This window comes from Opisthocomus hoazin, chromosome 1 (genome assembly GCF_030867145.1).
Source record: "Opisthocomus hoazin isolate bOpiHoa1 chromosome 1, bOpiHoa1.hap1, whole genome shotgun sequence".
NCBI lineage: Eukaryota > Metazoa > Chordata > Aves > Opisthocomiformes > Opisthocomidae > Opisthocomus > Opisthocomus hoazin.
Genome location: NC_134414.1, coordinates 14,528,655 through 14,554,430, shown reverse-complemented (window position 1 = coordinate 14,554,430; position 25,776 = coordinate 14,528,655). Strand labels below are relative to the sequence as shown.

The window sequence follows — 25,776 nt, the reverse complement described above, 5'->3', positions numbered from 1 at the left end:
TAGAATAAAAATTGTTTTTTATTTTATTTAGTAAATTCAGTCATAAGATTGTAAGAAAAGCTGGAATTTACTTACTTCATTTTGACATCGTAGAATGGATTCTAGATGGAATAATACAGCCCGTAAGACATAATTAAGAGTCTTAAGCTCTGTTTATCAGAATGTCTTTGACAGTGAGTTTTGTTCCATTCCCTAATTGTATGTTGCTTCATATATTTTTAAATTACAGGCAGAAATTGTGCTTTATATAGAAAACTTTGTCCACAGTGCTAGTTTGCACCTTGCAGTAATGCATTTCTTTTATTTTTTGTTTTTTATAGCAGCCTGCAAAGATATGTTGCCCACCTGTACCTTGAGTGGATGTATCTCTCTTTGGAAATTAGGCTGCTATGTTAGAATCCTAGTGCAACTTTTGTATCCTATTTAAAGATTAAGGTACTGATGATTGAGTCTGTAACAATAGGTATATTTTATCTACAATTTCTGTTGAAAAGTTGTAATTATGTTTGCAGTGTGACAACTAAGAATAAGATGCCAAATCGCTTTGAATAAGTAGCTAATGTGGATTTCTTTTAAGATTCCTGCTTGGGACCCCAGTCCTTTCTATTAAGAAACTTTAAAGTCTGACTATGACACAGCTTTTGAGTAATTGTGTGCCCACAGAATCACAGAATGGTAGGGGTTGGAAGGGACCTCTGTGGGTATTCTAGTCCAACCCTCCTGCTGAAGCAGGGTCACCTACAGTAGGCTGCAGAGGACCTTGTCAAGGCGGGTCTTGAATATCTCCAGAGAAGGAGACTCCACAACCCTGGGCAGCCTGTTCCAGTGCTCCGTCACCCTCAGAGGGAAGAAGTTCTTCCTCATGTTCAGGTGGAACTTCCTGTGCTTCAGTTTGTGCCCATTGCACCCTTAGTCCTTTCATTGAAGCCTGGGCCATTAGGTCACAGCTTGTGGACAAATTTGATAGGACTGCAGTGTTTCTGCAGAGCTACAATAATCACTTCTTCAACCATCTACTAACTTGTAGAGGAGCTGAGTAAGAACCTCCTATGATTCCTTCTGAAATGCTGTGTGGGTGAAAGCCACCCTTCATCTCGGTGATGAAGAATAGAAACATCTCTTCTGAATGATCATCAGCATATTGTCCTTCGGAGTTGCTGAACTCCTTAATTGGGCCAGGAAAAAAGCATAAACATGCTACTGTTGCAACAGAAGTTCTAGCATGATCTGTTTAGCTGAACTCGCTGGTGTAAGATAAGGGGGAGACTCAAACTTTAATGCTTTTAGTTATGTAGAAAAATAAACTGAAGCTTCTAGGAATAAATTCTTTAAAGGTTTTCCATTTCTCAGTTATGTAGCTGGAGTTCCAAATTGGACTTTGTCTTCATTTGTCCCTTGGCAGAGGGATTCTGATCCTACAGACTTTACTACTTTCTCCAACTGCATCAACTAGTCTAATAAAAAATACTGCTTTTACCACAAAGTTTCCTTTATTTTAGGAAATATCTGGCTGCAGATATGAGAACTCATAACTCAGGAAAGTAAAAAGTTAATGGCTTAAAAAAGATGAAATTTTATTTCTGTGATATTTTATCTGATTTTCTTTATTCATGGTAGATACTGATCTTTTTCTCTTAAAACCTCAAGTTCTGACTTATTTTCATCCCTTGATATCAGTGACTTCTTTGCATTGTCCCTCGACATTACACCAGAAGAAAATGTTAGTTTGAATTCATCAGTAACACTGGCTGATGAATTGTGGGGGCTTTTTTTCCAGATTTAGCAATCTGTGTTACACTCCACTATATTTCTTAGACTAACATGCAGTCTTGAACTGAAGATAAGATGGAAATATTGTACTGTAAACTATTTTCCAGATATATCTGGCCTTGGCTTCTTGCTGTTGGTTTTGCTTATACCAGATTTAATCTTTTGTGCACACTTCCCCCTTTCCTAGTTTTAGTTATGTTGTGTTCAGAAATAATGTATTTTTTCTGTCCTGACTGACAATTTTGTCTGTATCTCCAATGAGTGTAGTAACCCTTTTGCCATAGTGTTACTGGGGCTTGCTCGCAGATTGCTTGCTCAGCTTTGTAGGTACTTCTCATGGTTGCTGCTCTCCTGCACCACGAAATGTTCTGTCGCTTGTGCCAGCATTCCAGTGCTGAGGCTTCTCTTCTAGTTAAAGAAGAAGGGGGGGGTCTTAGTGTTCAATACTTGTGCTTTTCTAGAAAGTTTTGGGTTTTCTAAAGACCAAGTGGGGAAAACTGTACAGAATCTCTTGGTTTGTGTTCTTTTGGGATTTTGTTTGGGTTTTTTTAAGTCTACCAGAGTTACAAGTTGGTAATTGTACAACAATAAGTTGTCATTAATTAGAGAAAACATCTTAAACATTGTAGCAGAGGTTAAAGCCATTCTGGGGCAAAACCTTTTTTTGTGGTGTTTAGCAGAGCTACAGCACGTAGCTCCCGAGGAAGTGGTGCTGAACTCGTTTTAGTACGGCAGTTAAAGTTGAAAACAAAAGACTTCAGTTTTCCAATGGAGAGGTTTTGAAGAAGGTTTTTAAGGGCTAATATTTGAAGAAAATTAAACTAGCATGAGGAAGGATAAAATCACCATAATAATGGAAGAAAGAGCCAATAAAAGAAAAAGAGAACTATTTTCTGAAGATAAAAATATCAGTTGTAGTATAACTTAGAATCATAGAATGGTTTGGGTTGGAAGGGAATTTTAAAGATCATCTCGTTCCAACCCCCCGCCATGGGCAGGGACACCTTCCACCAGACCAGGTTGCTCAAAGCCCCATCCAACCTGGCCTTGAACACTGCCAGGGAGGGGACAGCCCCAGCTTCTCTGGGCAACCTGTGCCAGGGCCTCACCACCCTCATGGTGAAGAATTTCTTCCTTTTATCTAATCTAAATCTACCCTTTCATCTTGAAGCCATTACCCCTTGTCCTATCACTACATGCCCTTGTTAAAAGTCCCTCTCCAGCTTTCTGGTAGGCCTCTTCAGGTACTGAAAGGCTGCTATAAGGTCTCCCTGAAGCCTTCTCTTCTCCAGGCTGAACAGTCCCAACTCTCTCAGCCTTTCCTCATATCACAGGAGAGGTGTTCCAGCCCTTGGATCATTTTTGTGGCCTTCCCTGGACCTGCTCCAACAGGTTCATGTCTTTTGTGTGCTGAGGACTCCAGAGCTGGACGCAGGACTCCCAGTGGGCTCTCACCTTACGTAGTAATCTTTTAGTAATCTTTCTCTTAGTGTTTGAGCAGCCAGCTGAAATGATTGCTTTTGTCATGGCTGAAGCTGCTCTTCAGGTTTGGTTTGGTTTTGCCTTGTTACTAATTCTCAGTGTACTGCTGTTTCATTGTCCTTTCTGTGGTAGGTTACAGCTTACATTTCAGAAATTCTTAAAAACTTATTTACTTTTATAATTGAAAACAGATTTTCACCAAATGTGCCTGTCTCTTTCTGGAAGCCAGTATACAGCAAAAGAGCAAATGAGTCTGTTACCCACAGGATAACTTCTCTGTTTTAGAACACTGAATGAAGTAAGTCTACTTTTTTAAGCTGTCTTGTTATAGACAACATACGTTTCTGATGTTTCTGTTTGTTTATTTATATTTCTCTGCATAGGAGAAAATGAAGTCTGAAGAAGTTGCTTGGTAAAGTCCCAGGAATTTTAGGCATAAGAATTCTGCCTTGGGCTGGTTTATCTCGTACATCTTTACTCTGTCTCGCCGTTGTGCTGCTGAATTGATCTGTATTTATTGCAGAATCCCCTTTGAACATGGCGTAAGGAAACGGAAACCCAGCTTTCTTACTTCTCCCTCATTCCACTGGGATTTATCACAAATTATTTTCCCTTTCGTACAAAGTTGTGTCTGTATCTTCAGTGCTATCCAGTCATCCTGGAGCAATGTGAGTGTGTGGTCAAGTGGTCTTCCCTGTGGCTCTGGCTTGGAAGAAGGGTGGCATAGCCAGTGAATCCCTTCATTAATTTTCCTTTTTGCAGACAGGACATTTACGTAGCCAGTAGAGACATGCAGGCTAAGTAAATTGGAAGATGCTGAATACTTTCGTCTCCTGCTGAGGAGCTAGCTCAGTAAAAATAAATATTTTAGCTAGGAGTAGTTCAACTTTGGGGAAAAAGTAAGTACAAAAAAAAAATCTGCAAAACCAGCAAAGTATTTGCTCAAATAAATGCCTCTGACTGATTGACAATGAAGTCTATGAAGTATTTAATGAGAAGACTTATGATGTTATTTAATATGCTTTTGAAAGTCATGTAGATACAATTCCAAGTTGTTTTCAGACACATGCTGTAAGAGAGACCTATCAGGCATGCTGCTAAGCAAGGGAATGAATACAGCCGGGGAGCAAAGTAATTCTGTGAGGAAAGGAAACAGAAGATTATTGTCAAGATCATTGAAATTGTTTGTTTCCCTTCAGGAATGTGTGTAAAATATGGAGCAAAATACATCGAGATGTTGTTATCAGTCTTTGCAACTTACATGCAGAGGCCATTTCCCCTTTGGAGTATTGCTTTCTAACTCAAACGAGGAGACAGGACGAAAAGAGAACCATAACCCAGCTGTGGTCTGTGGGATTTTGTTTCTCTTGGATATGCTGTCCTCACAATAAGCTTGTAGAAGAAAATGGTCTAACTAGCACCGCTAACGGATCAGGAGAATGTTCCGAGCAGGGATGTGCACATGTTTTAATGTCTTAGCCACAAATGAAGCACGTGGAAAAAAATGACTGCTGGGCAAGAAGGAAATGACTCAGCTAAACATATCTGGGTACGGTTTTGATTTACAAATTGTTGACATTTTGGTTTAATTTTGTAGTGGTAATTATTTTTCTGATTTAACAGTAGACCAGCAAGATACTCAGCTGTTTCTAGTAGAGGCAAACTGTGGTGCAGTGAATTCCCTGCCACGGGCACTGTCCATGCAGAGAGTTCACTGGAGAGCTGACACACGCTTCTGTGCGTTACGTGTGGGCGGCACTCTGGGTGTCACTCAACCGACAAAGGGCATTTAGGTAAGATCTTATCCAAATTTAGGAGCGACAAGCAGTCAAAGTGATCGCGTTCCTTTAGCAGCACTGCTTGGTAGAGAGCAAACTCTGCTTTCCCAGGGAAGGCAGGGGAAATGCAGTCAACGATGGATTGCAGCCTTGTGTGAGCTCATGTAAAAATGGGTGAAAACTGCTCGTACCCATCTGTACAGCAGGTTAGCGTGAGAGATCGTTTAAAATTTGAATAGTGAAATACTATATTTAATATACACTGAGTGAAAAAAAAAATCAGAAATTGATTACAGGTCTCTTGAATTGAGCCCCACCAGGACATCTGCTGCTAAGATTGGGTTGCCACCAGCAGGAGGTCCTGAATGCAGACTTCTAATCAGAAAAGCCCTTTAGTTTCAAAATCGTTTCCTAATTTATAGATGAGAAAACCCATTTTTCCTCATGCATAGATAGATCGTTGTGCAGAGAGCCAAATGTGAAGAGTTTTTCTTGCAAGATGCTAGAAATGGTAGGCAGATTGCAGGTAAGCGTTTTGAAGTTTGCAAAGGATAAAGGTAGCAAAAGCGTTTCTTGAAAATATTTGAGATTTTTTCACTGTACATTGAGAAGAATTAGCAGTTATGAAAATACTCAGGGCCATGAAAGTATAACTTTTCTGACAGTTTGTATACCAGCATCCTAGTGCTTCTTTTTCTTTTCGATAAAAGTGAAACATTGCTTAGTTTTAAATTGTTTCTTTAAAAATTGCTTCATAGCTGCAATTAGTCACTCGAGGCATTTTCTTTGCTAGTTCTTCAAATAAGCACAAAAGCTAAAATATTAATGATGTCTTAGTGCTATTCATGATTAGTGGCTTGATAAGCTGATCCTCACCACAGGCTCTCAAATGCCTTTCTTGTGTTATAAAGGATCGGGAGGAATTGCTGGCTGCTAGCAGCTTCTTATGTCTCCTGAACTGCCGTTGGTCAAAATCAGCAATTTTTAAAATTTTATGTTGTTTTGTTTCCTCTACCCTTACCATGCTTAGTGGGCAGCAAAGGTAGCTTTAAGTCTTGAGATACAGGTGGAACTGTATGAGAATGAAGTCCTCTATGATTTCGTTATAATGACTTCACCAGCCTGCTGCAGGTTAGGACTTCAAAGCTCGCTTCTCGTGGTAAAGCCACACAGCCTGAAAATGTCAGAGCAAAATTAAGAAAAAACGTGTAGCATATTTAAATGAATTACATCCTTGCAGTGTTGACTTTTCACATTGCTGTTTTATTTTCTTTTTATGTGGTTTTCCTTTCCCTGCCTTACAGAAATAGTGCAGCTCACTCTGAGGAGGCAGCTGCCTGTGAGTGGCTGCGTGACCTGCCCCTGTGGGTGTACTTGCTAAGGGATGCATAAGGCCTTGGTGCTTACTCTTCCTCCTCGTTGAAGGGCTTGCTTTTTTACACTTCTGTTCTTGAGTGCTTTGTCTCATCCAGAAAGAATCACTTATCTGGAGAATGTGTAAGAGATCTTGTGATAACAAAAGGGAGGGATAAAATATGAGCATTCCTTAGTACAGAAACTGTTCTTCGTTTGATTTGTAATAGATCCTTCAAGGTCTTTGGGAGAGGATTTCACAGACCTCACTGACATCAGGTCTGGAAGAGCAATCCAGTCCTGAATGTGTGCCTAATCTGTCCACATTCAGTACAACTGAGTACATTTTATATTTTTTTTACTATACCCTTTTACTTTTCATGCAGTAAATGATATTAAGTATGATGTTTATAATTAACTATAACCAGTATTATAGAATTTATGCAAATTATATAAAATACATTCTATAAAATGGATAAATAAAATATTTAGATAGTTAAGTATAATTACCTAATAAAATTACTGGGTAATTCAGTCCATGGGGGCACTAAACTTTCATTTACACAAATACCACTGAGGTATGGATATTCGCTGGTGGGACTGAGAGCACAGTTTTGAGCTGCTGTGATTTCTGACCATGTTAACAGTCCTCCACAGTGCTCTGTGGTGTTCAGCCATGCCCAACCTATAAAATATGATTTTCTGTGATGTACTGTTTACATTCAAGATTGATCCAACTGTCAGTTTTTGTTTGTCCTGAAAAGCAACAGCCAATACTGATCTACCTTACCATAAGCCCTTTCTACTTAAATCCACTATCTACTATAACTTTTTGTCCTTTTACTTATGTTGGAAAATCCTATTAGTCCATTCTGATACAGTCTGATATTTTACCCCTCTCCTGTGAGTATTTTCATAGTTCCTTTTTTCTTTCATGGCTTTTTCTTTTGAGGAAAACTAAGGAGAGGAAGTTGTTCCCCATCTGATCTATAAACAACAGTATCATCTCTTCTAATTGACAAAACTTGTGGCAGTTTTGTGTTCTTAATAATTCACTTGTTTTCTAAATTGATTCTTATACTGACAGTGGGTTGATCAATATTCTAACTCCATGGTTATAATTACGTCTTTGAATCAATATTTGTAACGCTCTTGGCAAGGAGTAAACTGCTGCCTCTGTTTAGGCTGGTAGTAAACTGTGCTCCAACATCCAGTGCAGTGTCTTGGGAACAACAAACAGTGTAAGATCTTTCCTACACTTACCCCACAAGGTGAATTTTGATTAACAAAAGTACTCTAAATTTGAATAATACATTCTAAATGTAGTGTGATCCAGAGCTAATGATGCAGTCATTGCACCAATTTTTTTGACAATAAAAAGTTAGAGGTTTGATGAATTTCAAACATACCATAATTCACTTTTTTTGTGTCAGTTTATGCTATTTTTAATAATAGGAAGACCGTAGAGAACAGATGTACATAGTAATTTCCACAAGAATATTCCAATAACATTTTAATTAATGCAAATATTTGTATAAAAGTATGGAAATGGTGTTACATACTCTGATGATTTTTTTGTTGGCTTTATTAGTTGATCTAATTAAGATGGCTAATTTTGGGCTTATCAGAAGTAAAATAAATCTTAGCAATGATGCGACAATGAAATTTATTTATTGCTATTACGAAGTGACAAGTGTTAACAGTCATGCAAAACAGACATACTATTTGAGAGGTCTCCCATAAGAAAAAGATGAATATAGGATTGCTGGCAATCAAAAGAGTTTTTTCATAAAATTGATCTTGCCAAATAAATCTGATTTTTTTTGTTTCTGTGGGATTACCAAATTTATAATAATTTATAGAGACGTGTAAATTTAGATTTTCATCACACAAAGTTATGGTAATTTATCACTGTAAAGTAACCATTTAAAATGAATTAAATAGTGGTAATTGGATATCTCATAAAGAAGCTGTCATTGAGGCCAGATACAGAACTCAGACTATTTTCAGAGGGTATCTGGTGGAATCAGTGCTAGATGTGACACTAGTTGGTGCTTCTGCCCATCATCTGAAAATTAGACTTAAAGCTGATAGAACCTACAGACAATTCAAAGAGCAACACACAAATAAGGAAGAATTTATAGCACACAGGCATTTTGAATACTGTTTTATACAGCTTTGGGAAGATGACATTCTGAGAAGAAAGGAGGAATAGTAAGGTAATTAACTAGTCGAACCTGAGCTCAAAGTACCATGTTGTGTCTGAGGAACCGACATCGTACTAATGGTTTTTAGACAGAGAAGTATCGTATATTAATAACAATAAAAAAGTATTGTATATTAATAACAATAACAATAAAAAACCAAAAAATATCATGGAAAATGTGCTTGATAGAAAATATGCTTGATTGAAGGAGGATTACAAAGTTCAGCTTATTATCTATACCCAAGAAATAGTTAAGTGACTTCTGATAGTGGGTAGAGGTTTAATCATCAAAAACAGATAGCAAAGGTTACTTCTCTGAAGGCTGACATCACACAAGTTCGTATTAGAATATTGGAATGCGCAGACTTCCAGTGGTGAGGGTACTTGGCCACAGAGGTAGCTCACCTATGGAGGTAGGGTACCTTCTTTCTAAGGATGGTATTCAGTTCTGTAAGGGACTCTCTTAAGTTTTAGGTGATAAAGTGGAGGCCTATACACTTACAATGTGTGTAAATGGATATGTAGTGTAATTTCATTTGCGTTGCATCTGTCAGTGAAATTTCAATTACTAGCATGTAGTCTAGGACATCAGGAGACTCAGCTGGGGAATGGTTTTGATCCTGTGCCCTTTCTATTCCATATTTTCTCTGACACAGGTTTGAAAAGAGGGCAGGTGATACTTACTTCCCAGACTGTTGTCTGGCCTGATGCTTGGCCCTGTCCTGGGGAATGGGCTGACAAGCTTGACTTTTCTGAGACTCAGCACTACAGGAAAAATACCAAGCACCATCAAAACAGATCTTTATTTCAGGGTCTGAAAGGGGTATAAATACGGAGATTATGGAAATTCAGGATCCCAAGGGTCTCAGGAAGTGAGATTTTAGGTGCTAGGTTATTTACTGGGACAGCACATGTAAATGTGTGCAGCAGAAGACCAGCTCCTTCTTTGGGCCTTTGTCCCAGCTGACCAGGTGTTCCCAGAGTGATGCTGTCCCATGGTGTCACCACCATGTGGATAGTGCTAGTTGAAAAGAGAAGCATGGTGGTTTTCATGGACTTCCAGAATTGGCTAATGTTCTTCAGGGGGATGGGGTTTTCTCATAAAACCTTTCCTCCTGCAGTATTTTTTCTTGAGAGTTCAAGGGAGAGTGTTCTCTGAAAGCCGTATCTAATACGAGCCCGTGCTGAAATAGCTAAACTGAAGTCAATGCCTATGTTCTGTGTCTCCTTTCACACATCCTTTTATGTTGACATTGAACTTCGGGGTAACAGAGTATTTTATATCATGAAAAAGACAGTCCCATTGTCTTTAACTGTTTATTGTTTAATTATGCTGGCAAGTAAAAACCTAATGCCTATTTTAAAGTTTATTTAGTGACTTTTATCTGAAATATTCCCTTTTTTAGACACTTTTTTTTGAGAACGAAAGGGAGATTGAGTTTAAATATTAACAGTAACTGTTGGGAAAAAAAAAGTTGTTGAGTTTTTTTCCTGTGGAAAGTTAGGTAATGATTATCTAAAGAGCTGTAGGATAGACATCAGCACCATGCTTCACTCTCATCTCGGATGAGCTATAACTGGAAGTGTACTTGCTTGACTTGCCAGGTTTCTGAATCTTTATTTGGAACTCTACCAGCAGGCACCATTTTTACTTTGGGTAACTGAAACTTTCAAGGACATTGACAGCGGTGGTTGTAATGCCTGCTAATTAAAAAATGGCGTTATAGTACAGTCAGATCTAGTGCTTGGTATTTATTACTGCCTTTTAGCTTGTGGGAGTCCATACTGCTTTATAAAGCGTATTTACATAGAATCATTTCACTGTCCACTAAAAGGACAATAGAGAGTTTGGTACAGGAAGAAAACCATCCCTAAAACAGAAGGCAAAGCATTTGAGGATAGCCGAAAAAAGGTGTCTGATCACGTAACACCAGCTCAGTTCCTTATTTACCATTTATCATGCAGGCACATGGACAGTTAAGAGTAATGATCTTTGATATCAGAGTTCCAGCATAATTATTAAATCTCCAACAGGTACTGCAATGATACTACAGTTTGTTATTTTCGTCTTGTTTTTATTTATCACTGTCAAAGTGCCTTACGAAGGAACGCAGTGTTGCCACCTTGCAGATACAGAAACCGAGGCATGGGGAGGGGAAGTGATATGCCTAAAGCTACCAAACAGACCAGTGTGAGTGAAACACGCTGACAACAGGTTTCCTATGCACAGATTAAAAGCTTAATTTCGAAGGATACAGTGCCTTCCCTTTGCTTATGGAAAGAGATACAAAATTACAGGAGGTACAATCTCAGACGTTACAACCGTGGGCGATTTGTAAGCTGTTTGAGAGATCGTCTTCTGCTGGTACTTGTACAGTGTTGAAAATCACTTTCATTGACCATTTCTTTAGACCAGCTGCACTGCTTGTCTCCTGATAGACTTCAAAAATGTTAATTTTCTAGTCTGTAGTCCATCCAGATGCTTTCTGCTTCTTTGCTGTCTTTCCTTCTCAGATCGGTGTGTGTTTGGTGCGTTGCCGTTTCTGAGCAACCTGCATCCTGTGATCACGTCCTGTGCTGATCCGTCAGATCCCTGGCCCTGACGAGTACTGTTTTTAACAGAAAATTTCTTGCTGTGAAGACTGCCTGCTGTTTTATGTTGACTGTTATAGGACAGGAAACTGAACTGCTTCATTCTTAAGTAAAAAGCTGATCTGAAACGTAACCTTAAGTTTGCTAAACTTGGGAACAGTAGAAAACATGTTTATTTCTGATAACTCCTTTCTCAGAAGTCATAATGAGACTTTGACAGCTAGATCATTTGTGTGTGATAACACACACAGGCTTTAAAATGTTTTCTTTCCTTTAGAAATGTCAAAATGGAGCTGGATTTTAAAATCCCTACAGAATATCTGAGAATTCCTCTGACAAAACTTCAGTGAATCAGCAGTTTAGGGATCTTTAAAAACAAAAAGATATGGCTTGAATAGTCTTAGGACTCAGGAGTAGAACTAGATTTCTGACAAACTTCTTTGGGTGATTTAATTAACAGTGTTATGTTTAGGAAAAAAAAAAAGAGTTGAAAGGTAATTTTGTATGTGACAACTATCAACTCAATGTCTGGGACACTCAAAGTGGGATTTAAACCTCAGCTCCTTGCGGAGAGCACCAAACCCAAGTCCCGCTGTTCCTGTGTCACCGCTGTAAGCATGAGTTACTATTTTCCCTCTCCCATCAAATTGAAAAGGGAATGGTGAGCACTTCAAAAATTATAGCTAAAGGATAGTATATAGCGGTACAGGCTTATGATAAGCGGTCACATAATTGTGTTGGGTATTGGTTTACTGGAGTCACAAAAAATGAAGAAAGAATACTAAGGGGGGGTCACCCCTTCTCTGGGACATACATATAGCGTACAGGGGGTGTTTTTGAGGAGCTACTGGAGAGAGTCCAGCGAAGGGCTACAAGGCTGGTTAGGGGTCTGGACCATCTCTCCTATGAGGAAAGGCTGAGGGAGCTGGGCTTGTTCAGCCTGAAGAAGAGAAGGCTGAGAGGGGACTTTAGAAATGCTTATAAATATCTGAAGGGTGGATGTCAGGAGGATGGGGCCAGACTCTTTTCAGTGGTGCCCAGCAACAGGACAAGGGGCAATGGACACAAACTGAAGCACAGGAAGTTCCGCCTGAACGTGAGGAAGAACTTCTTCCTTCTGAGGGTGACGGAGCACTGGAACAGGCTGCCCAGGGAGGTTGTGGGTTCTCCTTCTCTGGAGATATTCAAGACCCACCTGGACGAGGTCCTGTGCAGCCTGCTGTAGGTGACCCTGCTTTGGCAGGGGGGCTGGACTGAATGACCCACAGAGGTCCCTTCCAACCCCTACCATTCTGTGATTCTGTGTTTCCAGATAGCTGGCAACGAGTGAGCCATGCAGTAAGCCCCAGCCTGCGGCAAGCATGGCTGCCTTGCTGCTGGGAGAGGACGGTGCTTCAGGCACACGCTGCGCCTGGATTTCCCCATGCTGAGCGGTAGGCAACTGTGCATTTGGCAGTCGAGTTTTCCTACATAATGAGGCAAGCTGCTCTTGCCAAACTTTGCTTTGCGAGGTGAAATGCCAACAAATTAAGATCAAAAACATCTGCAGATGACTGCATTTTTTGATGGATTTGGACTTCAGGCCGTAATTCAGTACTTAATCTGCCTAAGCCTGTCAACACAGGGAGCTGAACTTCAACTAGCTACTGCACGTGATTCTCTCCGGGAAGCCAAGGCACTTGGCAGCTTGTTTTTTCCATGTCATCAATCAACACGGCAGGCTTTAACTAACTCGTGCCTGTGACACCAGCTGTTGCAAAGCATCATTGTTTTGGAAATGCATTGGTCATGCCAGTGCAGTATGATTGTTGTCTTTTTATGGGCATTATTTTTTAATTTACTTTTGATATGTTGCAGCAAATTCACAAGGTAATTAGCCTGTCAGTAATAATACAGTATGTGCCATATGCAGTAGCTGCTGGTCATACCACAATCCTCTGCATTTTCAGCCCAAAATAAGCAGGCCAATTCAGATACTTTAAAAACTACATGAGCATCCAAGTATTTGCTTTTCATGAAAATTTTTAACGTTGTGGAAATCAGAGTGTGGCTTCCCATTTGAAAGTGGCTAACATTTCTCTGGGGGCTAAAGTATTTAGTTTGTCAGATACTTTGCACTGCTATTATTTAAATAATATGACCTGTCATCTGAAGTTACAAATAAGCAAGAATGAATATCTCTTTAAGCCATTTTACTTAAAAAAAAAACCCTGTGAAGTGTCACTATCAAAATACAAGTTTTAATCCAGCTTTGAATCATGATTAAAAAGCAGTGATTTAAATGAATTTGGACTTAAATATGATGTCAGCCCACTTTCAGCACTGCTACTTTGTGCTAGAGGGACATTTTTGTGAGAAATTAGTATTGTGGTGAGCGTGTTATCCTTTTCTAGGCTTAAAGAACATCATTCATGTCATCTTAAGTGATCATTTCGTGTTTTTATCAGTTACAGGAAGCTTTTACTTTCCCTACTAGCTGTAGGATTTTTACCAACCTCCGGGCAGAGTACGACCCATTAACCACTATTCTTTTCTCCAATGAATTTTTTACCCATCTGGTTTCCCTCCATCCAGATGCAAGAATATTGTGGGAGACAGTGTCAAAGACCTTTCTGAAGTTGATGTAAATGACATCTGCTCTCCTCTCATTTGTAAATCCAGTCATTGTACCAGTGAAGGCAATCAGGCTGGTCAGGCATGATTTACACTAGAGAAATACATTTTCTGTTCCCAGTCACCTTTTACTCCTTCATGTGACCAGAAAAGTGCTTCAAGATGACTTTCTCCATAATTTTTCGAGGGACCAAAGTGAAGCTGACTTGCCTGTATTTCCCTGGGTTATTCTTTTGACCTTTCTTGATGACATTTACTTTTTCCCAGTCACTAGGGTTCTCCCCCAATTTCCATGACCTTCCAAAGACAGTAGAGAGTGGTGTTAGAAGAACATTGGCCAGTTCTGTTCAATGTTCTTGGATGCAACCCATAGTGTCCTGTATACCTTTATGGTTTGAATTCTCTCAAGTAATCCCTGACTCCATCCTCATCCACTGATGATAGTTCTTCTCGTTGAGCTCTTTCACTGATCACACAGGGGCTTGGAGCCCAGCTGAGGCAAAGGCAACACGGAGTACCTCAGCCTTACCTGTGTGTATTGTCATGAAATCCCACACCCTGTTCAGCAGCAGGCTCACACTCTCCTTCTCCAGCCTTTTATTACCAAGGTGGTTGTAAAAGCTCTTCTTATTGCTCGTGGTGTCCCTTGAATGTCTTGGCTTCAGCTGAGTTTTGGCTTTTCTGAGACCATCCAGACATACCCATATGATGTTTCTAAATTTCTCCCTTGTAGCTTGTCCCTGCTTCCATCTTCTATATGCTGTCTTTTTAGAGTCATCAGTTCCCTCCTTAGGCAAGCTGGTCTCCTGATAAGTCATCTTGTTTGGAAATGTGCAAGTTAATGTATTCCTGCTAAGGGAAGCTGCAGCACATGCAACACCCCAAAACACAGGTTAGAGACTCTTAGCTCAGAAGTTTTATTACAGTTATCCAGAACAGAATCTCCTTGTTCTGTAATTTATTTAATACTTGGGGGAGGAGGGAGCGCTAACAATCTGTTATTTAATAAATTTTTTAGTCCTTAGATGGTAATTAGAGAAGTTAATTTTTCTGACACAACTACTATGATTTATGGTATCCTGACGGATTCTGTTCTGACAAAAGGCTTCTACAGTAACATATATTTTTTGTCATCTTAATCAGCTATTCCTTTAATAATATTTAATAAAGAAGTGTGAAATTTGATTATGAACTATGACAAGAAACCTGTCTGATAAATACAAGTACTTTGAAATATTCCTAAAGGTGTCTTTGGCAGTGTTTCTCCTTCATATGTACATGTTTAGTATTTATGGAGCCAAGTATATTAGCTTAAGGTTAAAGCTAGATATGTTCAATTTAATCTTAATTACATTATTTTTGGCTCACTTTGTGTAGTAATCAAAAGGTATGTAGTGAAATTTTTATCTTCAAAGGTGAAGACAAGACAAACTTTTTTTATATAAAATGTTTTTAGCTTTTTGTTGCCTGTGTCTTGCTTTTGGCACGAGATGGCAAAGTAGCCATGGATCCTTGCCACGTTTCCTGTAGCGTAGCTTGTTGTACATGGTGCATCCAAGAAGAAGATGGGTGTGGATATTTAGGGCCTGGCGGTCGGAAGATGTCGTGCTGTACGGAAAGGTAGGCCCCCCCCCCTCCTCTCCTGATAACCAGTAGCGTTTAGCCCAAGGTGTAAGCAGACGGAAGTGACGCTGTAAACCTAAGCTATATAATACTGTGCTACCCATCAATAAACGCCATTTGCTGTCCACCACATTGGTGTCTGCGAGCTGATGGCCCGAGCGGCCTGGGGTTGGTCGCCGTGCCGTTCCTGAACCAGGTCGCCACGCCAACAAAGGCAACAGATGGGTGAGTATGGAGCGATGGTGGCAAACGGAGGGAAATACGACTTTCCAGCAGCATCGGGAGCAGCATGGCTGGCTCTTCAAGGCTTAGCTGCTGCTCTCAACTCTTTTCTTCACCTCTGCTCCCCGTAGCGAAAAACAATCTTGTCCTTGGTTAAGCAAACATTAATTTTTGCTTGTGCTGTTGGGAGCCCTTCAGCTGTCTCAGAGTCACAATTTATTTTAAGAGACTGAGACAAAGAGACAGAAGTTTAATTGCAGACTCATTTCTGATGGATGCATGGAATCAGATGTCTGAAGGAGAGTGATTGGCAGTGGGAACAGTGTCAGTAGTGTGATGGTATAGGATCATCCATTTAGAGCTCATTGTTAATGAGTTTTGCTGCATGCTTTACAATAATTTGTTAATCTAGCTACATATAGCAGTTCTTTACCTTATTCACTGGAGTATGTCTAAAAAGATTTGTATGATAAAGTATTGGTAGCAAAACTCAAATAAATTTACTGCAGAGACATATGAATAACTACAATGTTTCAAATGTAAAGGTCTAACCAGATGTGGTGTGTGAGCCCATGGATTGTAGTTAATTAAATGATGAAATACATTTGCACATAATCCAGTGTGTGCTCTGCCAAGCACCTGTGCTTGCTGGTTTTGAGGAGATCAGTTGGTGTTGCAGTTCCATGCAACCTGCAGCATGAGGAGCTTCCTTAATGTCTTGCTGCCTGGTTTGCTTTATATGTTGCCATCCAAGAGGGGTGCTTAGTCAAAAGACATTAATTGTGAAGATCTGATGAGGGCTAGACAGAACAGGGTGGAGAGGCCAAGCAGTTTGTTAATTACCGCTCCGACATTTGACTGTGAGGGAGTGAGCAAGTCGCTCTGCGTGGTCCTGAGGAGTGAGCAGGGGGAAGAATTGCCTCACAGCTGTGTCACTGCTGCTCTGTCCCTGGAAGTATGTACCTGCTCGTGCAGCCTCCTCTGCGTAAGGTTGTTGTGACACCGAATTTTGCTTAAAATGGGTGCAGATCCTGGAAACTGAAGTCTGAACGAATTACACTATCTGAATTTTGGGGTTGTATAAAGGACAGGCAACTAGGGGGGAGAAATTTTGGTAGTGGAGCATGGAGGGAACATTGTACTGGAGAGGGGCTGTTGTACCAGTGGTATGTGCCATTCCTATCTTGGGTGTAGGTATTTTAGATAATCTGGTAAAAACCCCTGTGGACTTGATGCCTCTGTTACGTCACTGTTTGGTCTGATGCCTTTCCTTATGCTTCTTTCTGCATAAGGAATAAGAAGAATATAAATATAAAACCTTTTGTAAACAGCTTTGAAATCTCTGATGCAAATTGCTATGGAAAATGAATTTACTTACACGTCTTTGAGAAACTGATGTGGAGGGCTCTGGGGAAGGCTTGGGTCTGCCCAGTCCCAGAACAGGTTATTAGGACTCTGCTGCGTGTCAGGGCAGTGTCCTGGATTGCCTCTCACTGTGAATGGTAAGGATATTTAAACCATCTTCTCCTGTATGAGTATAGTCTTTCCTACTAACATAGGGCAGAGCAATCATAAACAGTGAGTTGTAGAGTGAGGGCAAATGATGTGAAGTATTTTCTGTCTCTGCATACTGTATGTTGCAAGAAGATAATGATGAAAGAGTTTTTCATTCCAAAGGGAATAAAGCCAAGCCGCAAGATGCATGTGGTTGTTCTGCTGCAAGCTATATCTCTTTTTCTCTCCAGTGTGAAAGTAGAACTTGTCACCTTGTAGTATAACTGCAATTTATCTTCTGCTTTGTTCCTTTTTCTGTTTAGTTTTGGTTTTGAGATTGAGCTGGTATTTAAAAGCATAAAAGAATTCTTTGGAAATGGTTTAATTTTAGGCATTTTTTTATTCCTGGCTGGGACTCTTTCTTTGCTGTATTGTAGGCGTCTGTCTGTTAAAAATACAATTTTTTTTTTTTTTTTGTGCTTTTGGGAAGTCGTATGTATGTCAGACACCCAACTTTAATACATCAGTGCTCCAGTCTTATGCTTAGGTCCTGGAAAAGTGGTTCCTGCAGAACAGGGACCTCTTCAGCACTGTCACTGCCTTTGAAGAAAACTGGTTGTACTATCGCTTGAGACAATTATTTTTCTCTTCTGTTCTGTGAAGTTACCACTCCATAATAATATCCAACATTGGACTGAGAAAGGTCCTGGAGAACAGGAGAAGTGCCTGAGGACTGGAGGAAAGACAATGTTACTCCAGTCTCCACAAAGGGCAAGAAGGAGGACCTAGGGAACTACAGGCCAGTCAGCCTCACCTCCGTCCCTGGAAAGGTGATGGAACAGCTCATTCTGGATGTCATCTCTAAGCAAGTGGAGGAAAAGAAGGTTATCAGGAGTAGTCAGCATGGATTCACCAAGGGGAAATCATGTTGAACAATCTGATAGCCTTCTGTGATGGCATGGCTGCTGAATACATGGGGGGAGAGCAGTGGATGTTGTCTACCTCGACGTCAGCAAGGCTTTCGACACAGTCTCCCATAACATCCTCCTAGGGAAGCTCAGGAATTGTGGGCTGGATGAGTGGTCAGTGAGGTGGATTGAGAACTGGCTGAATGGCAGAACTCAGAGGGTTCTTGTCAGCAGTGCTGAGTCTAGTTGGAGACCGGTAACTAGTGGTGTCCCCAAGGGGTCAGTACTTGGACCAGTCTTGTTCAAATTCTTCATCAATGCCCTGGATGAAGAGTTAGAGTGTACCCTCAGAAAGTTTACTGACGATATGAACCTGGGAGGAGTGGTGGATACACCAGAAGGCTGTGCTGCCATTCAGCGTGACCTGGATAGGCTGGAAAGTTGGGCAGAGAGGAACCTGATGAAGTTCAAAAAGGGCAAGTGCAGGGTCCTGCACCTGGGGAAGAACAACCCCATGCATCAGTACAGGCTTGGGGCGGACCTGCTGGAGAGGAGCTCTGTGGAGAGGGACCTGGGTGTCCTGGTGGACAACAGGTTGACCATGAACCAGCAGTGTGCCCTGGTTGCCAAGAAGGCCAGTGGGATCCTGGGGTGCATCAAGAGGAGTGTGGCCAGCAGGTTGAGGGAGGTTCTCCTCCCCCTCTAGTCTGCCCTGGTGAGGCCCCATCTGGAGTACTCTGTCCAGTTCTGGGCTCCCCACTTCAAGAAAGATGGAGAGCTACTGGAGAGAGTCCAGTGGAGGGCTACGAGGATGATGAGGTGACTGGAATATCTCTCCTACAAGGAAAGGCTGAGGGAGCTGGGTTTGTTTAGGTTGAAGAAGAGAAGACTGAGATGGGATCTTATAAACTGAAGGGTGGGTGACGGGAGAATGGGGCCAGACTCTTTTCAGTGGTTCCCAGCGACAGGACAAGGGGCAACAGGCACAAACTGAAGCACAGGAAGTTCCATCTGAACATGAGGAAGAACTTCTTCCCTATGAGGGTGTCAGAACCCTGGAACAGGCTGCCCACAGGGGTTGTGGAGTCTCCTTCTCTGGAGATAATCAAAACCTGCCTGGATGAGGTCCTCTGCAGCCTGCTGTAGGTGACCTTGCTTCGGCAGGGGGGTTGGACTAGATGACCCACAGAGGTCCTTTCCAACCCCTACCATTCTGTGTGTTCTGTGATTCTTATGCTTAAGAAGCCCTCAGTCTTTTTGACCATGTATATTTGTAAAACCTGCTTTTATGACATTTTGCTTGGGCCGTACTACTGATCTTGTAAGGTGTGTATTACTTTTCTTCAGATGCTCATGTATAAATACTGCTGACCTGTTATTTGTCAGAATTATGTTTGAATACTTAAATAAAATATAAAATCTGGTAATATCTCGAAAGTAATTTCTTTTTATTTTAGTAAAGAAATATTAAACAGCTTTATTATTGGGCTACAGGAAAATTTAGTAGAAATTATCAGTTTTATTAGCCCTCTAAATTTCAAAATTGCTTTTTGGCTTTATGTAAGATGCTTATGAATAGATTAAGTCCTACTATAAAATCTGATGAAGTCATAATATGTTTTGCTTTTGATCTGTGTGTGGACAGGACCAAATTTACATTTCAATGTTTACTTAGATCCGTAGATCCTAGTTATGGCAGTGCCCATCTTGCTCAAGGATTTAGCATGGCATATGCATTGCTTTTTGACAGAAATAAAGTAGCTCAATATTTGATTACTAGAGGAAATATTGGAATAGAGTAATCACACGTTGGACTTCATCTGCAGTTATAATGCACTTAGGTTGGCTAGTAGTAAAGATGGCAAAACTTTTTTTTTTTCCCCAGCGATCTCATTGAAGCGAACAAGTTTGGCTGATAATGTCCTGATCCCATAACAAGGAGAAAAAGCTATAAAAGAAGCAGCATTATAAAATAAACAGAATAAAATTAAGGTTATCTTTCCACTGGGGTGATATGTCCCTTAAGAAAACAGAAATACAGTATTTTTCCCCCTAAAAAAGCCCCAGCTGACACAAATGGGTGACTACCTAGCTGAGAGATGCTGGAGAATCCATTATTAGTAGTTTTTGATCTTAGACTGCAGAGTTCAAGGTAGAAGCCATATGATGCTGTCTCTTGTTATCTCTGTGGGATTCTGTGTTCGTATGGCCCTTGCTCTTTTATTTGAGCCTGGAGACAGTTTTAACAGTTGGCCAAAAAATAAGTGTCATATTAAAATTGTAGGACTTATTTCTTCAGCTGAGATTTACGGAGCTTCCAAACCGGAAAGTTTCATTACTGTTGATAAAGGTTCAGATTTTCTTCTTGATGTTGTGTTTGTAAAGCCTATACATGGCTGGGAAAATCAGAGTCCCTGCCTGTAGGAATGCCTCTTGCTTACTTCTCTTGGAAACTAGACCCCTTTCTTAACTCTTGAGGACATTCTTTGGTAGGTAATAAACATGAATTATATTTCTCTTGGGTTGTTAGAGAATGAGACACTAATTAAAACCTTGAAACACGCTTCCAAACTTTGTCCCACAGCAATATCCAGATTCACACAGATTCGTATGAGCCAGACAAACATTTGATGAGATCCAAACCAACATGCAGCATTTTGGTTTTCTGTAACCTGAAGCAATTATAAACTGTAGTTTTATTTTTTCTAATTAAAAAAATATGAAAAATATTCTCATTATATGTAATAAAGCAGAATGTTTCAAATGAAACTGTGAACTATAAATTAATGAGTACCTTCTAAATTCTGGACACATGTAGAATCAAAAGAGTTGTATTACAGAAGTTGAAAATCTATATTTAATGAATACACCCACTACATCTATTAAACTGGCAAGATAATAAATGTGCAGCCCTCTCTTTTACTTCAGAAGAACACATTTAATATATTCATTAGCTGAGAGTTTTACCAGTCATTGCAAATATACTTTAGCTTCATTTTTCAATAACTGTGTGTTGCTGTGCAAGCATTGAGCGTGCTTGCCAGTCAGTCTGCTCTCCGTGCTCATCCTGTATTATTTGAGCACTCCCAGTGCCTACGTTTATGGGTTTAATGGGATTCTGGCTGCAGAAATTATAGAGGTGGGTACTTTGTGGCTTTTATTAACTTTGGCTTAATTCCTTTCTCATTTCATTCAGCTTTGTCCTACATAATACATAAACATTTGGCATTTCCAGTCTTTAAATGTTGTATTCATACAATGGAAGAAACAGGTTTTTTAACATTGAGTAGGTCTGTCATAACAGTGGGAAAAGAAACTTGTCCTGTCTATTTTTGAGTGTCAAGGTGTTCCTGAGGTTTCCTGAAGGACACCTCTGTCTCTGCCCAAGCTTCCTTTGGCCAGACGGTGCCTCTCTTACCTCCGTAGAACTGCACTGCACCTGGACAGGCTGGAGAGTTGGGCAGAGAGGAACCTGATGAGGTTCAACAAAGGCAAATGCAGGGTCCTGCCCCTGGGGAGGAACAACCCCATGCACCAGTACAGGCTTGGGGCGGACCTGCTGGAGAGGAGCTCTGTGGAGAGGGACCTGGGTGTCCTGGTGGACAACAGGTTGACCATGAGCCAGCAGTGTGCCCTGGCTGCCAAGAAGTCCAATGCGATCCTGGGGTGCATTAGGAGGAGTGTGGCCAGCAGGTCGAGGGAGGTTGTCCTTCCCCTCTACACTGCCCTGGTGAGGCCCCATCTGGAGTACTGTGTCCAGTTCTGGGCTCCCCAGTTCAAGAAAGATGAGGAGCTACTGGAAAGAGTCCAGTGGAGGGCAACAAAGATGATGAGGGGACTGGAACATCTGTCCTACGAGGAAAGGGTGAGGGAGCTGGGCTTGTTCAGCCTGAAGAAGAGAAGGCTGAGAGGGGACCTTATAAATGCCTATAAATATCTGAAGGGTGGGTGTCAGGAGGACGGGGGCAGACTCTTTTCAGTGGTTCCCAGTGACAGGACAAAGGGCAATGGGCACAAACTGAAGCATAGGAAGTTGCATCTGAACATGAGGAAGAACTTCCCTCTGAGGGTGACAGAGCACTGGATCAGACTGCCCAGGGAGGTTGTGGAGTCTCCTTCTCTGTCTGCCTGGACAAGGTCCTGTGCAGCCTGCTGTAGGTGACCCTGCTTTGGCAGGGGGTTTGGACTAGATGACCAACAGAGGTCCCTTCCAGCTCCTACCATTCTGTGATTCTGTAATACAAGGGTACCTTGCCAAAGCTTGCCGGCCAAAGGGATTAAAACCAGAAACAATTCTGGTCCAACGTGATGGATTCTGTTTCTATGTTTGGTATGGTTTCAGAAGGTGAGACCAGTCATGCCGTGCTTAGTGGGCCTTATGTTCAGACTTGTCTCTTGGCAGAACTAAGTTCTTGTTTAGTTAACTGGGTAACTATTAGAGTGGCATTTTACAAACTGAATGCAGTTGTATAGGTCAGGATGTTTCAAGAGGTAAGTTTGTAGGTAAAAGTGACTTAAATGATTGTGAGACTGTCAAGTGGCTGGTGAGTTTGGTTCATTTATGTCACTTTTAGATCATTAGTAACATATAATAATTAGTAGTAATATATTTTTGCCCACGGTCTCCTGGGCAGCGTGCAACAGCCACTTCCCCTGCTCTTCCTGAACTTTATTCTTTCATCTTTAAAAACCCAACAACGACCAAAAAAGTGAAACGTCTCCATACAATTTCATATTTCTCATTTCTTTATGATTTTCAGGGCAAAATTTATTTACCCTCCAAGTACAAGAAAACTTTAACTTGAAGCTCTGCCAACTTGTGCAGAAATTCAGAATTGAAACCGAGTATCTCACATGAACATAAAGATGTATCTTTGCAAATACACGCATTGATCTATATGTCCTACACCACTTGTAGCTGGAGAAGTAGTGAATTGTAGTGAACTTTCTAAGAAACGTGAACCACTGGGTTATGTGTTTGTCTCAGTTCTGTTATTTGTGAGGATGCTGAGTCTGAAGCCACTGTTACTCTTGTGTTTCAGGTGCTGTAGCAATTTTGATCCCTCGCCTAGACCTGGTGATTTCTTTTGTCGGAGCTGTCAGCAGCAGCACACTGGCACTGATTCTGCCGCCTCTGGTTGAAATCCTCACTTTCTACAGGGAAAACTTAAGTTTATGGATGGTATTTAAAGACATTTTTATAGCTGTCATTGGAGTTGTTGGATTTTTAACGGGGACATACGTGACAGTTGAAGAAATCATTTATCCTGCATCCACAGTTCTCGCTAATGCAACAGAGAGCATCTCTGTGGATTTAAATGCTACAAACTTGGTGGTTGGTTTAAAGTAATAACCAGGCACTGTGAACTATTTTGTTCCTGAAGAAGAAATCCTAGATGGATGGCAGACGTATGTGTGGGAGAAATTCCATTTCCAAATGAATTTTTGAAAAATAGCATGCAACCCTTTCTCACTCTGTTGTTTGTTCTTCCCTTCATCTTCCCATCTGCTAACCTGAATTAACCCCTTCGCTCTCTACTGCTGCTTATCTAGTGGAAAACTGAACTGATGTCAGGATTTGAAATATGTACGTGAATATAAGAAATACAATTTTAGGTCATTTGCAAGAAAAAAAGAACTTTTATAAGGAAGTCAAGATGCCTTCCTCTTCAGAAAAGCTAGAAGTCAGTCCGTTCATTGTATCTAGGCTCCACTGTTTTCAGTCCAGCTCCGTTGTAAGGGTTGGAGTGGAAGCTCAGTGGTGCATAGACCTTCTCTTGGCTATCTCTTGATGGGGTGGGTTGCACCCCAGACACCAGAGACACTATGATTTTAGGAAAGAGCAGCTGTGTTTTTCATTTCCCTTTCATTTCCATTCTGGGAACTTGAATGTTCGCTGTGGAAAAGCTTTGGGGTAGTTGCCATTGCCTGGCTCTGGTTCCTGGGAGTCTGTGTGCCTGGAATCAGAGCGCACTGTGGCAGAGTGACTGTGGCTCTTGTTCAGTCTTTTCACATTGGCTTCAGGGGGAGTTTTTCAAGCAGTAGGAAGGACCAAGCCCTCCCTGGTTAGTACAGCAGACCACTGCTGGTGGTGAGTCACGCAACAGTAAGCTTAAAGGGTTTTTTTTTTTTTTCCATGCCAACCATTTAAGCTGAAGAATGGACAATACTGTAAGGTAGGTTTAGAGGTAAAGGCTGGATCTTTTATTAGACCAAAAGGTAGCTAGTTAGCGTTCTTGCCATCTTACATGATCTGTTACTATGTGTTCCTGTCCCATGAGCTGTTCAGCATGGCCAGACCCCCTGCTCCAAGGAAATGGCAACTGCGATGCTCAGGAGAGCCACAGAGGTCAGACTATCCAGAGCAGCTTAAAAATTCATGATGTTAATTTCTGTATGAGAGAGGAAAGGACGAGACACTGCTTTCTAGAGCGGAGCTTGTGCCTTGCTTTCACACGTATAAGCTGTGGGTTATTTGTGAAAGAACTTGTGATTCCCCAGTGCTGCGAGCTGGGGGCACCAGGGATGTCCGGTTTGCAGCCCGTTCTCTCTACGGGGCACCGCCTGCCTGCAGGTTGTCTGAAGAAGGGGGTGATCTCAGGACTTGCTTTCAACTACTGGTACTGTTTAGAGACGTACAGTTTATATGAGACATAGGGTATACATGTGAAAATATGATTTTTTTTAGAAAGTAATTATATATCCCCTTTGAGTTTTGAATGGGAAGTTACAGGATGTTGTTTATCAGAGCAATATTACTTTCTTTAATGATGCAAAGCCATTCAACACCACAAATGATAAGAAGTTTATTTTTGTACATTTTGGTAACTGCTGTCCTGATCCATTTTTTACACTATTTCATTATCCTTAATTTCAACTACACAAATGTATGAAATACTGTATTTTTTTTCACCTGTTGCTAGAATTATGTAGACTGCTTATCTGTATTTTTCCTGGAACATACAATAATTATTTTTGCATTCTTATCTTCTGCCTTAAATAGGACCTAACATGCCCTTTACTGATTTTTGCTTCTTTTGTCCATTTTGAAAGAAAAAAAAGAACAAGTTGATAAGTTGATAATTGAGTAGAAATTAGTTTTGTTCAGCAAGCCTGCACACTGAGTCCACAGCCAGACCTCTGATTTTCAGTGTTCATATTTGGCTTTCTGGCTCACACTTCATAGATGATTTTCAGTCCAAATGCTAAAGCTATGTTTTTGGTCTTGTTTTCTAAAAGCACTCTATATTTTGTACAATATACATATATATATATATATATATATATAAAACTGCATTTATCGTACTCATTCCTGTTATGGATAAACTCCTTTTTTAAGGGATATTTTTAATTATAACATTCCCCCAAGAAATATAGTATGCCAAAACTTCTTTACTGTATTCATAGACAAGTAATATTTTGCTTGTCTTCAGTATATTCCTCAGAAGTCTACCATTTGGTAATGTACCATTTGACATTACATATCCTAAAATAATATTGTGCTAGATATGTCTATATTAATATTTTCTCTTCAGAATATTTCCCCAGTCATCTACCGTATGGTGACTGTATTTAAGCACCTTTATCTCCGTGTTGATGAGGGCATTTCTGATAGGTTTTGCTTATAGCGTGTAGGTCAAACTGCATGGATTTGTTCAAGCAATAGTTCTGAGCGGTGCTCTTATTCTCATTTTAGCATGGACAAAGTGAATTACTTGGTGGACATGTTAAAGGA

The 25,776-nt window shown here is 40.6% G+C and overlaps 1 protein-coding gene across 3 annotated transcripts in view; it reads left to right on the top strand.

Annotated features, from left to right (window-relative positions):
- SLC36A4 (solute carrier family 36 member 4) overlaps positions 1-25,321 on the top strand; it is a 123,521-nt gene extending 98,200 nt beyond the window's left edge. For all 3 annotated transcript variants that reach the window (XM_075417302.1, XM_075417310.1, XM_075417323.1), the window contains one exon: positions 23,084-25,321. In XM_075417302.1, the coding sequence (XP_075273417.1) occupies positions 23,084-23,391 (308 nt within the window). In that variant the 3' untranslated portion in view covers positions 23,392-25,321. The remainder of the gene's footprint in view (positions 1-23,083) is intronic.
- Positions 25,322-25,776: the final 455 nt, after the last annotated feature.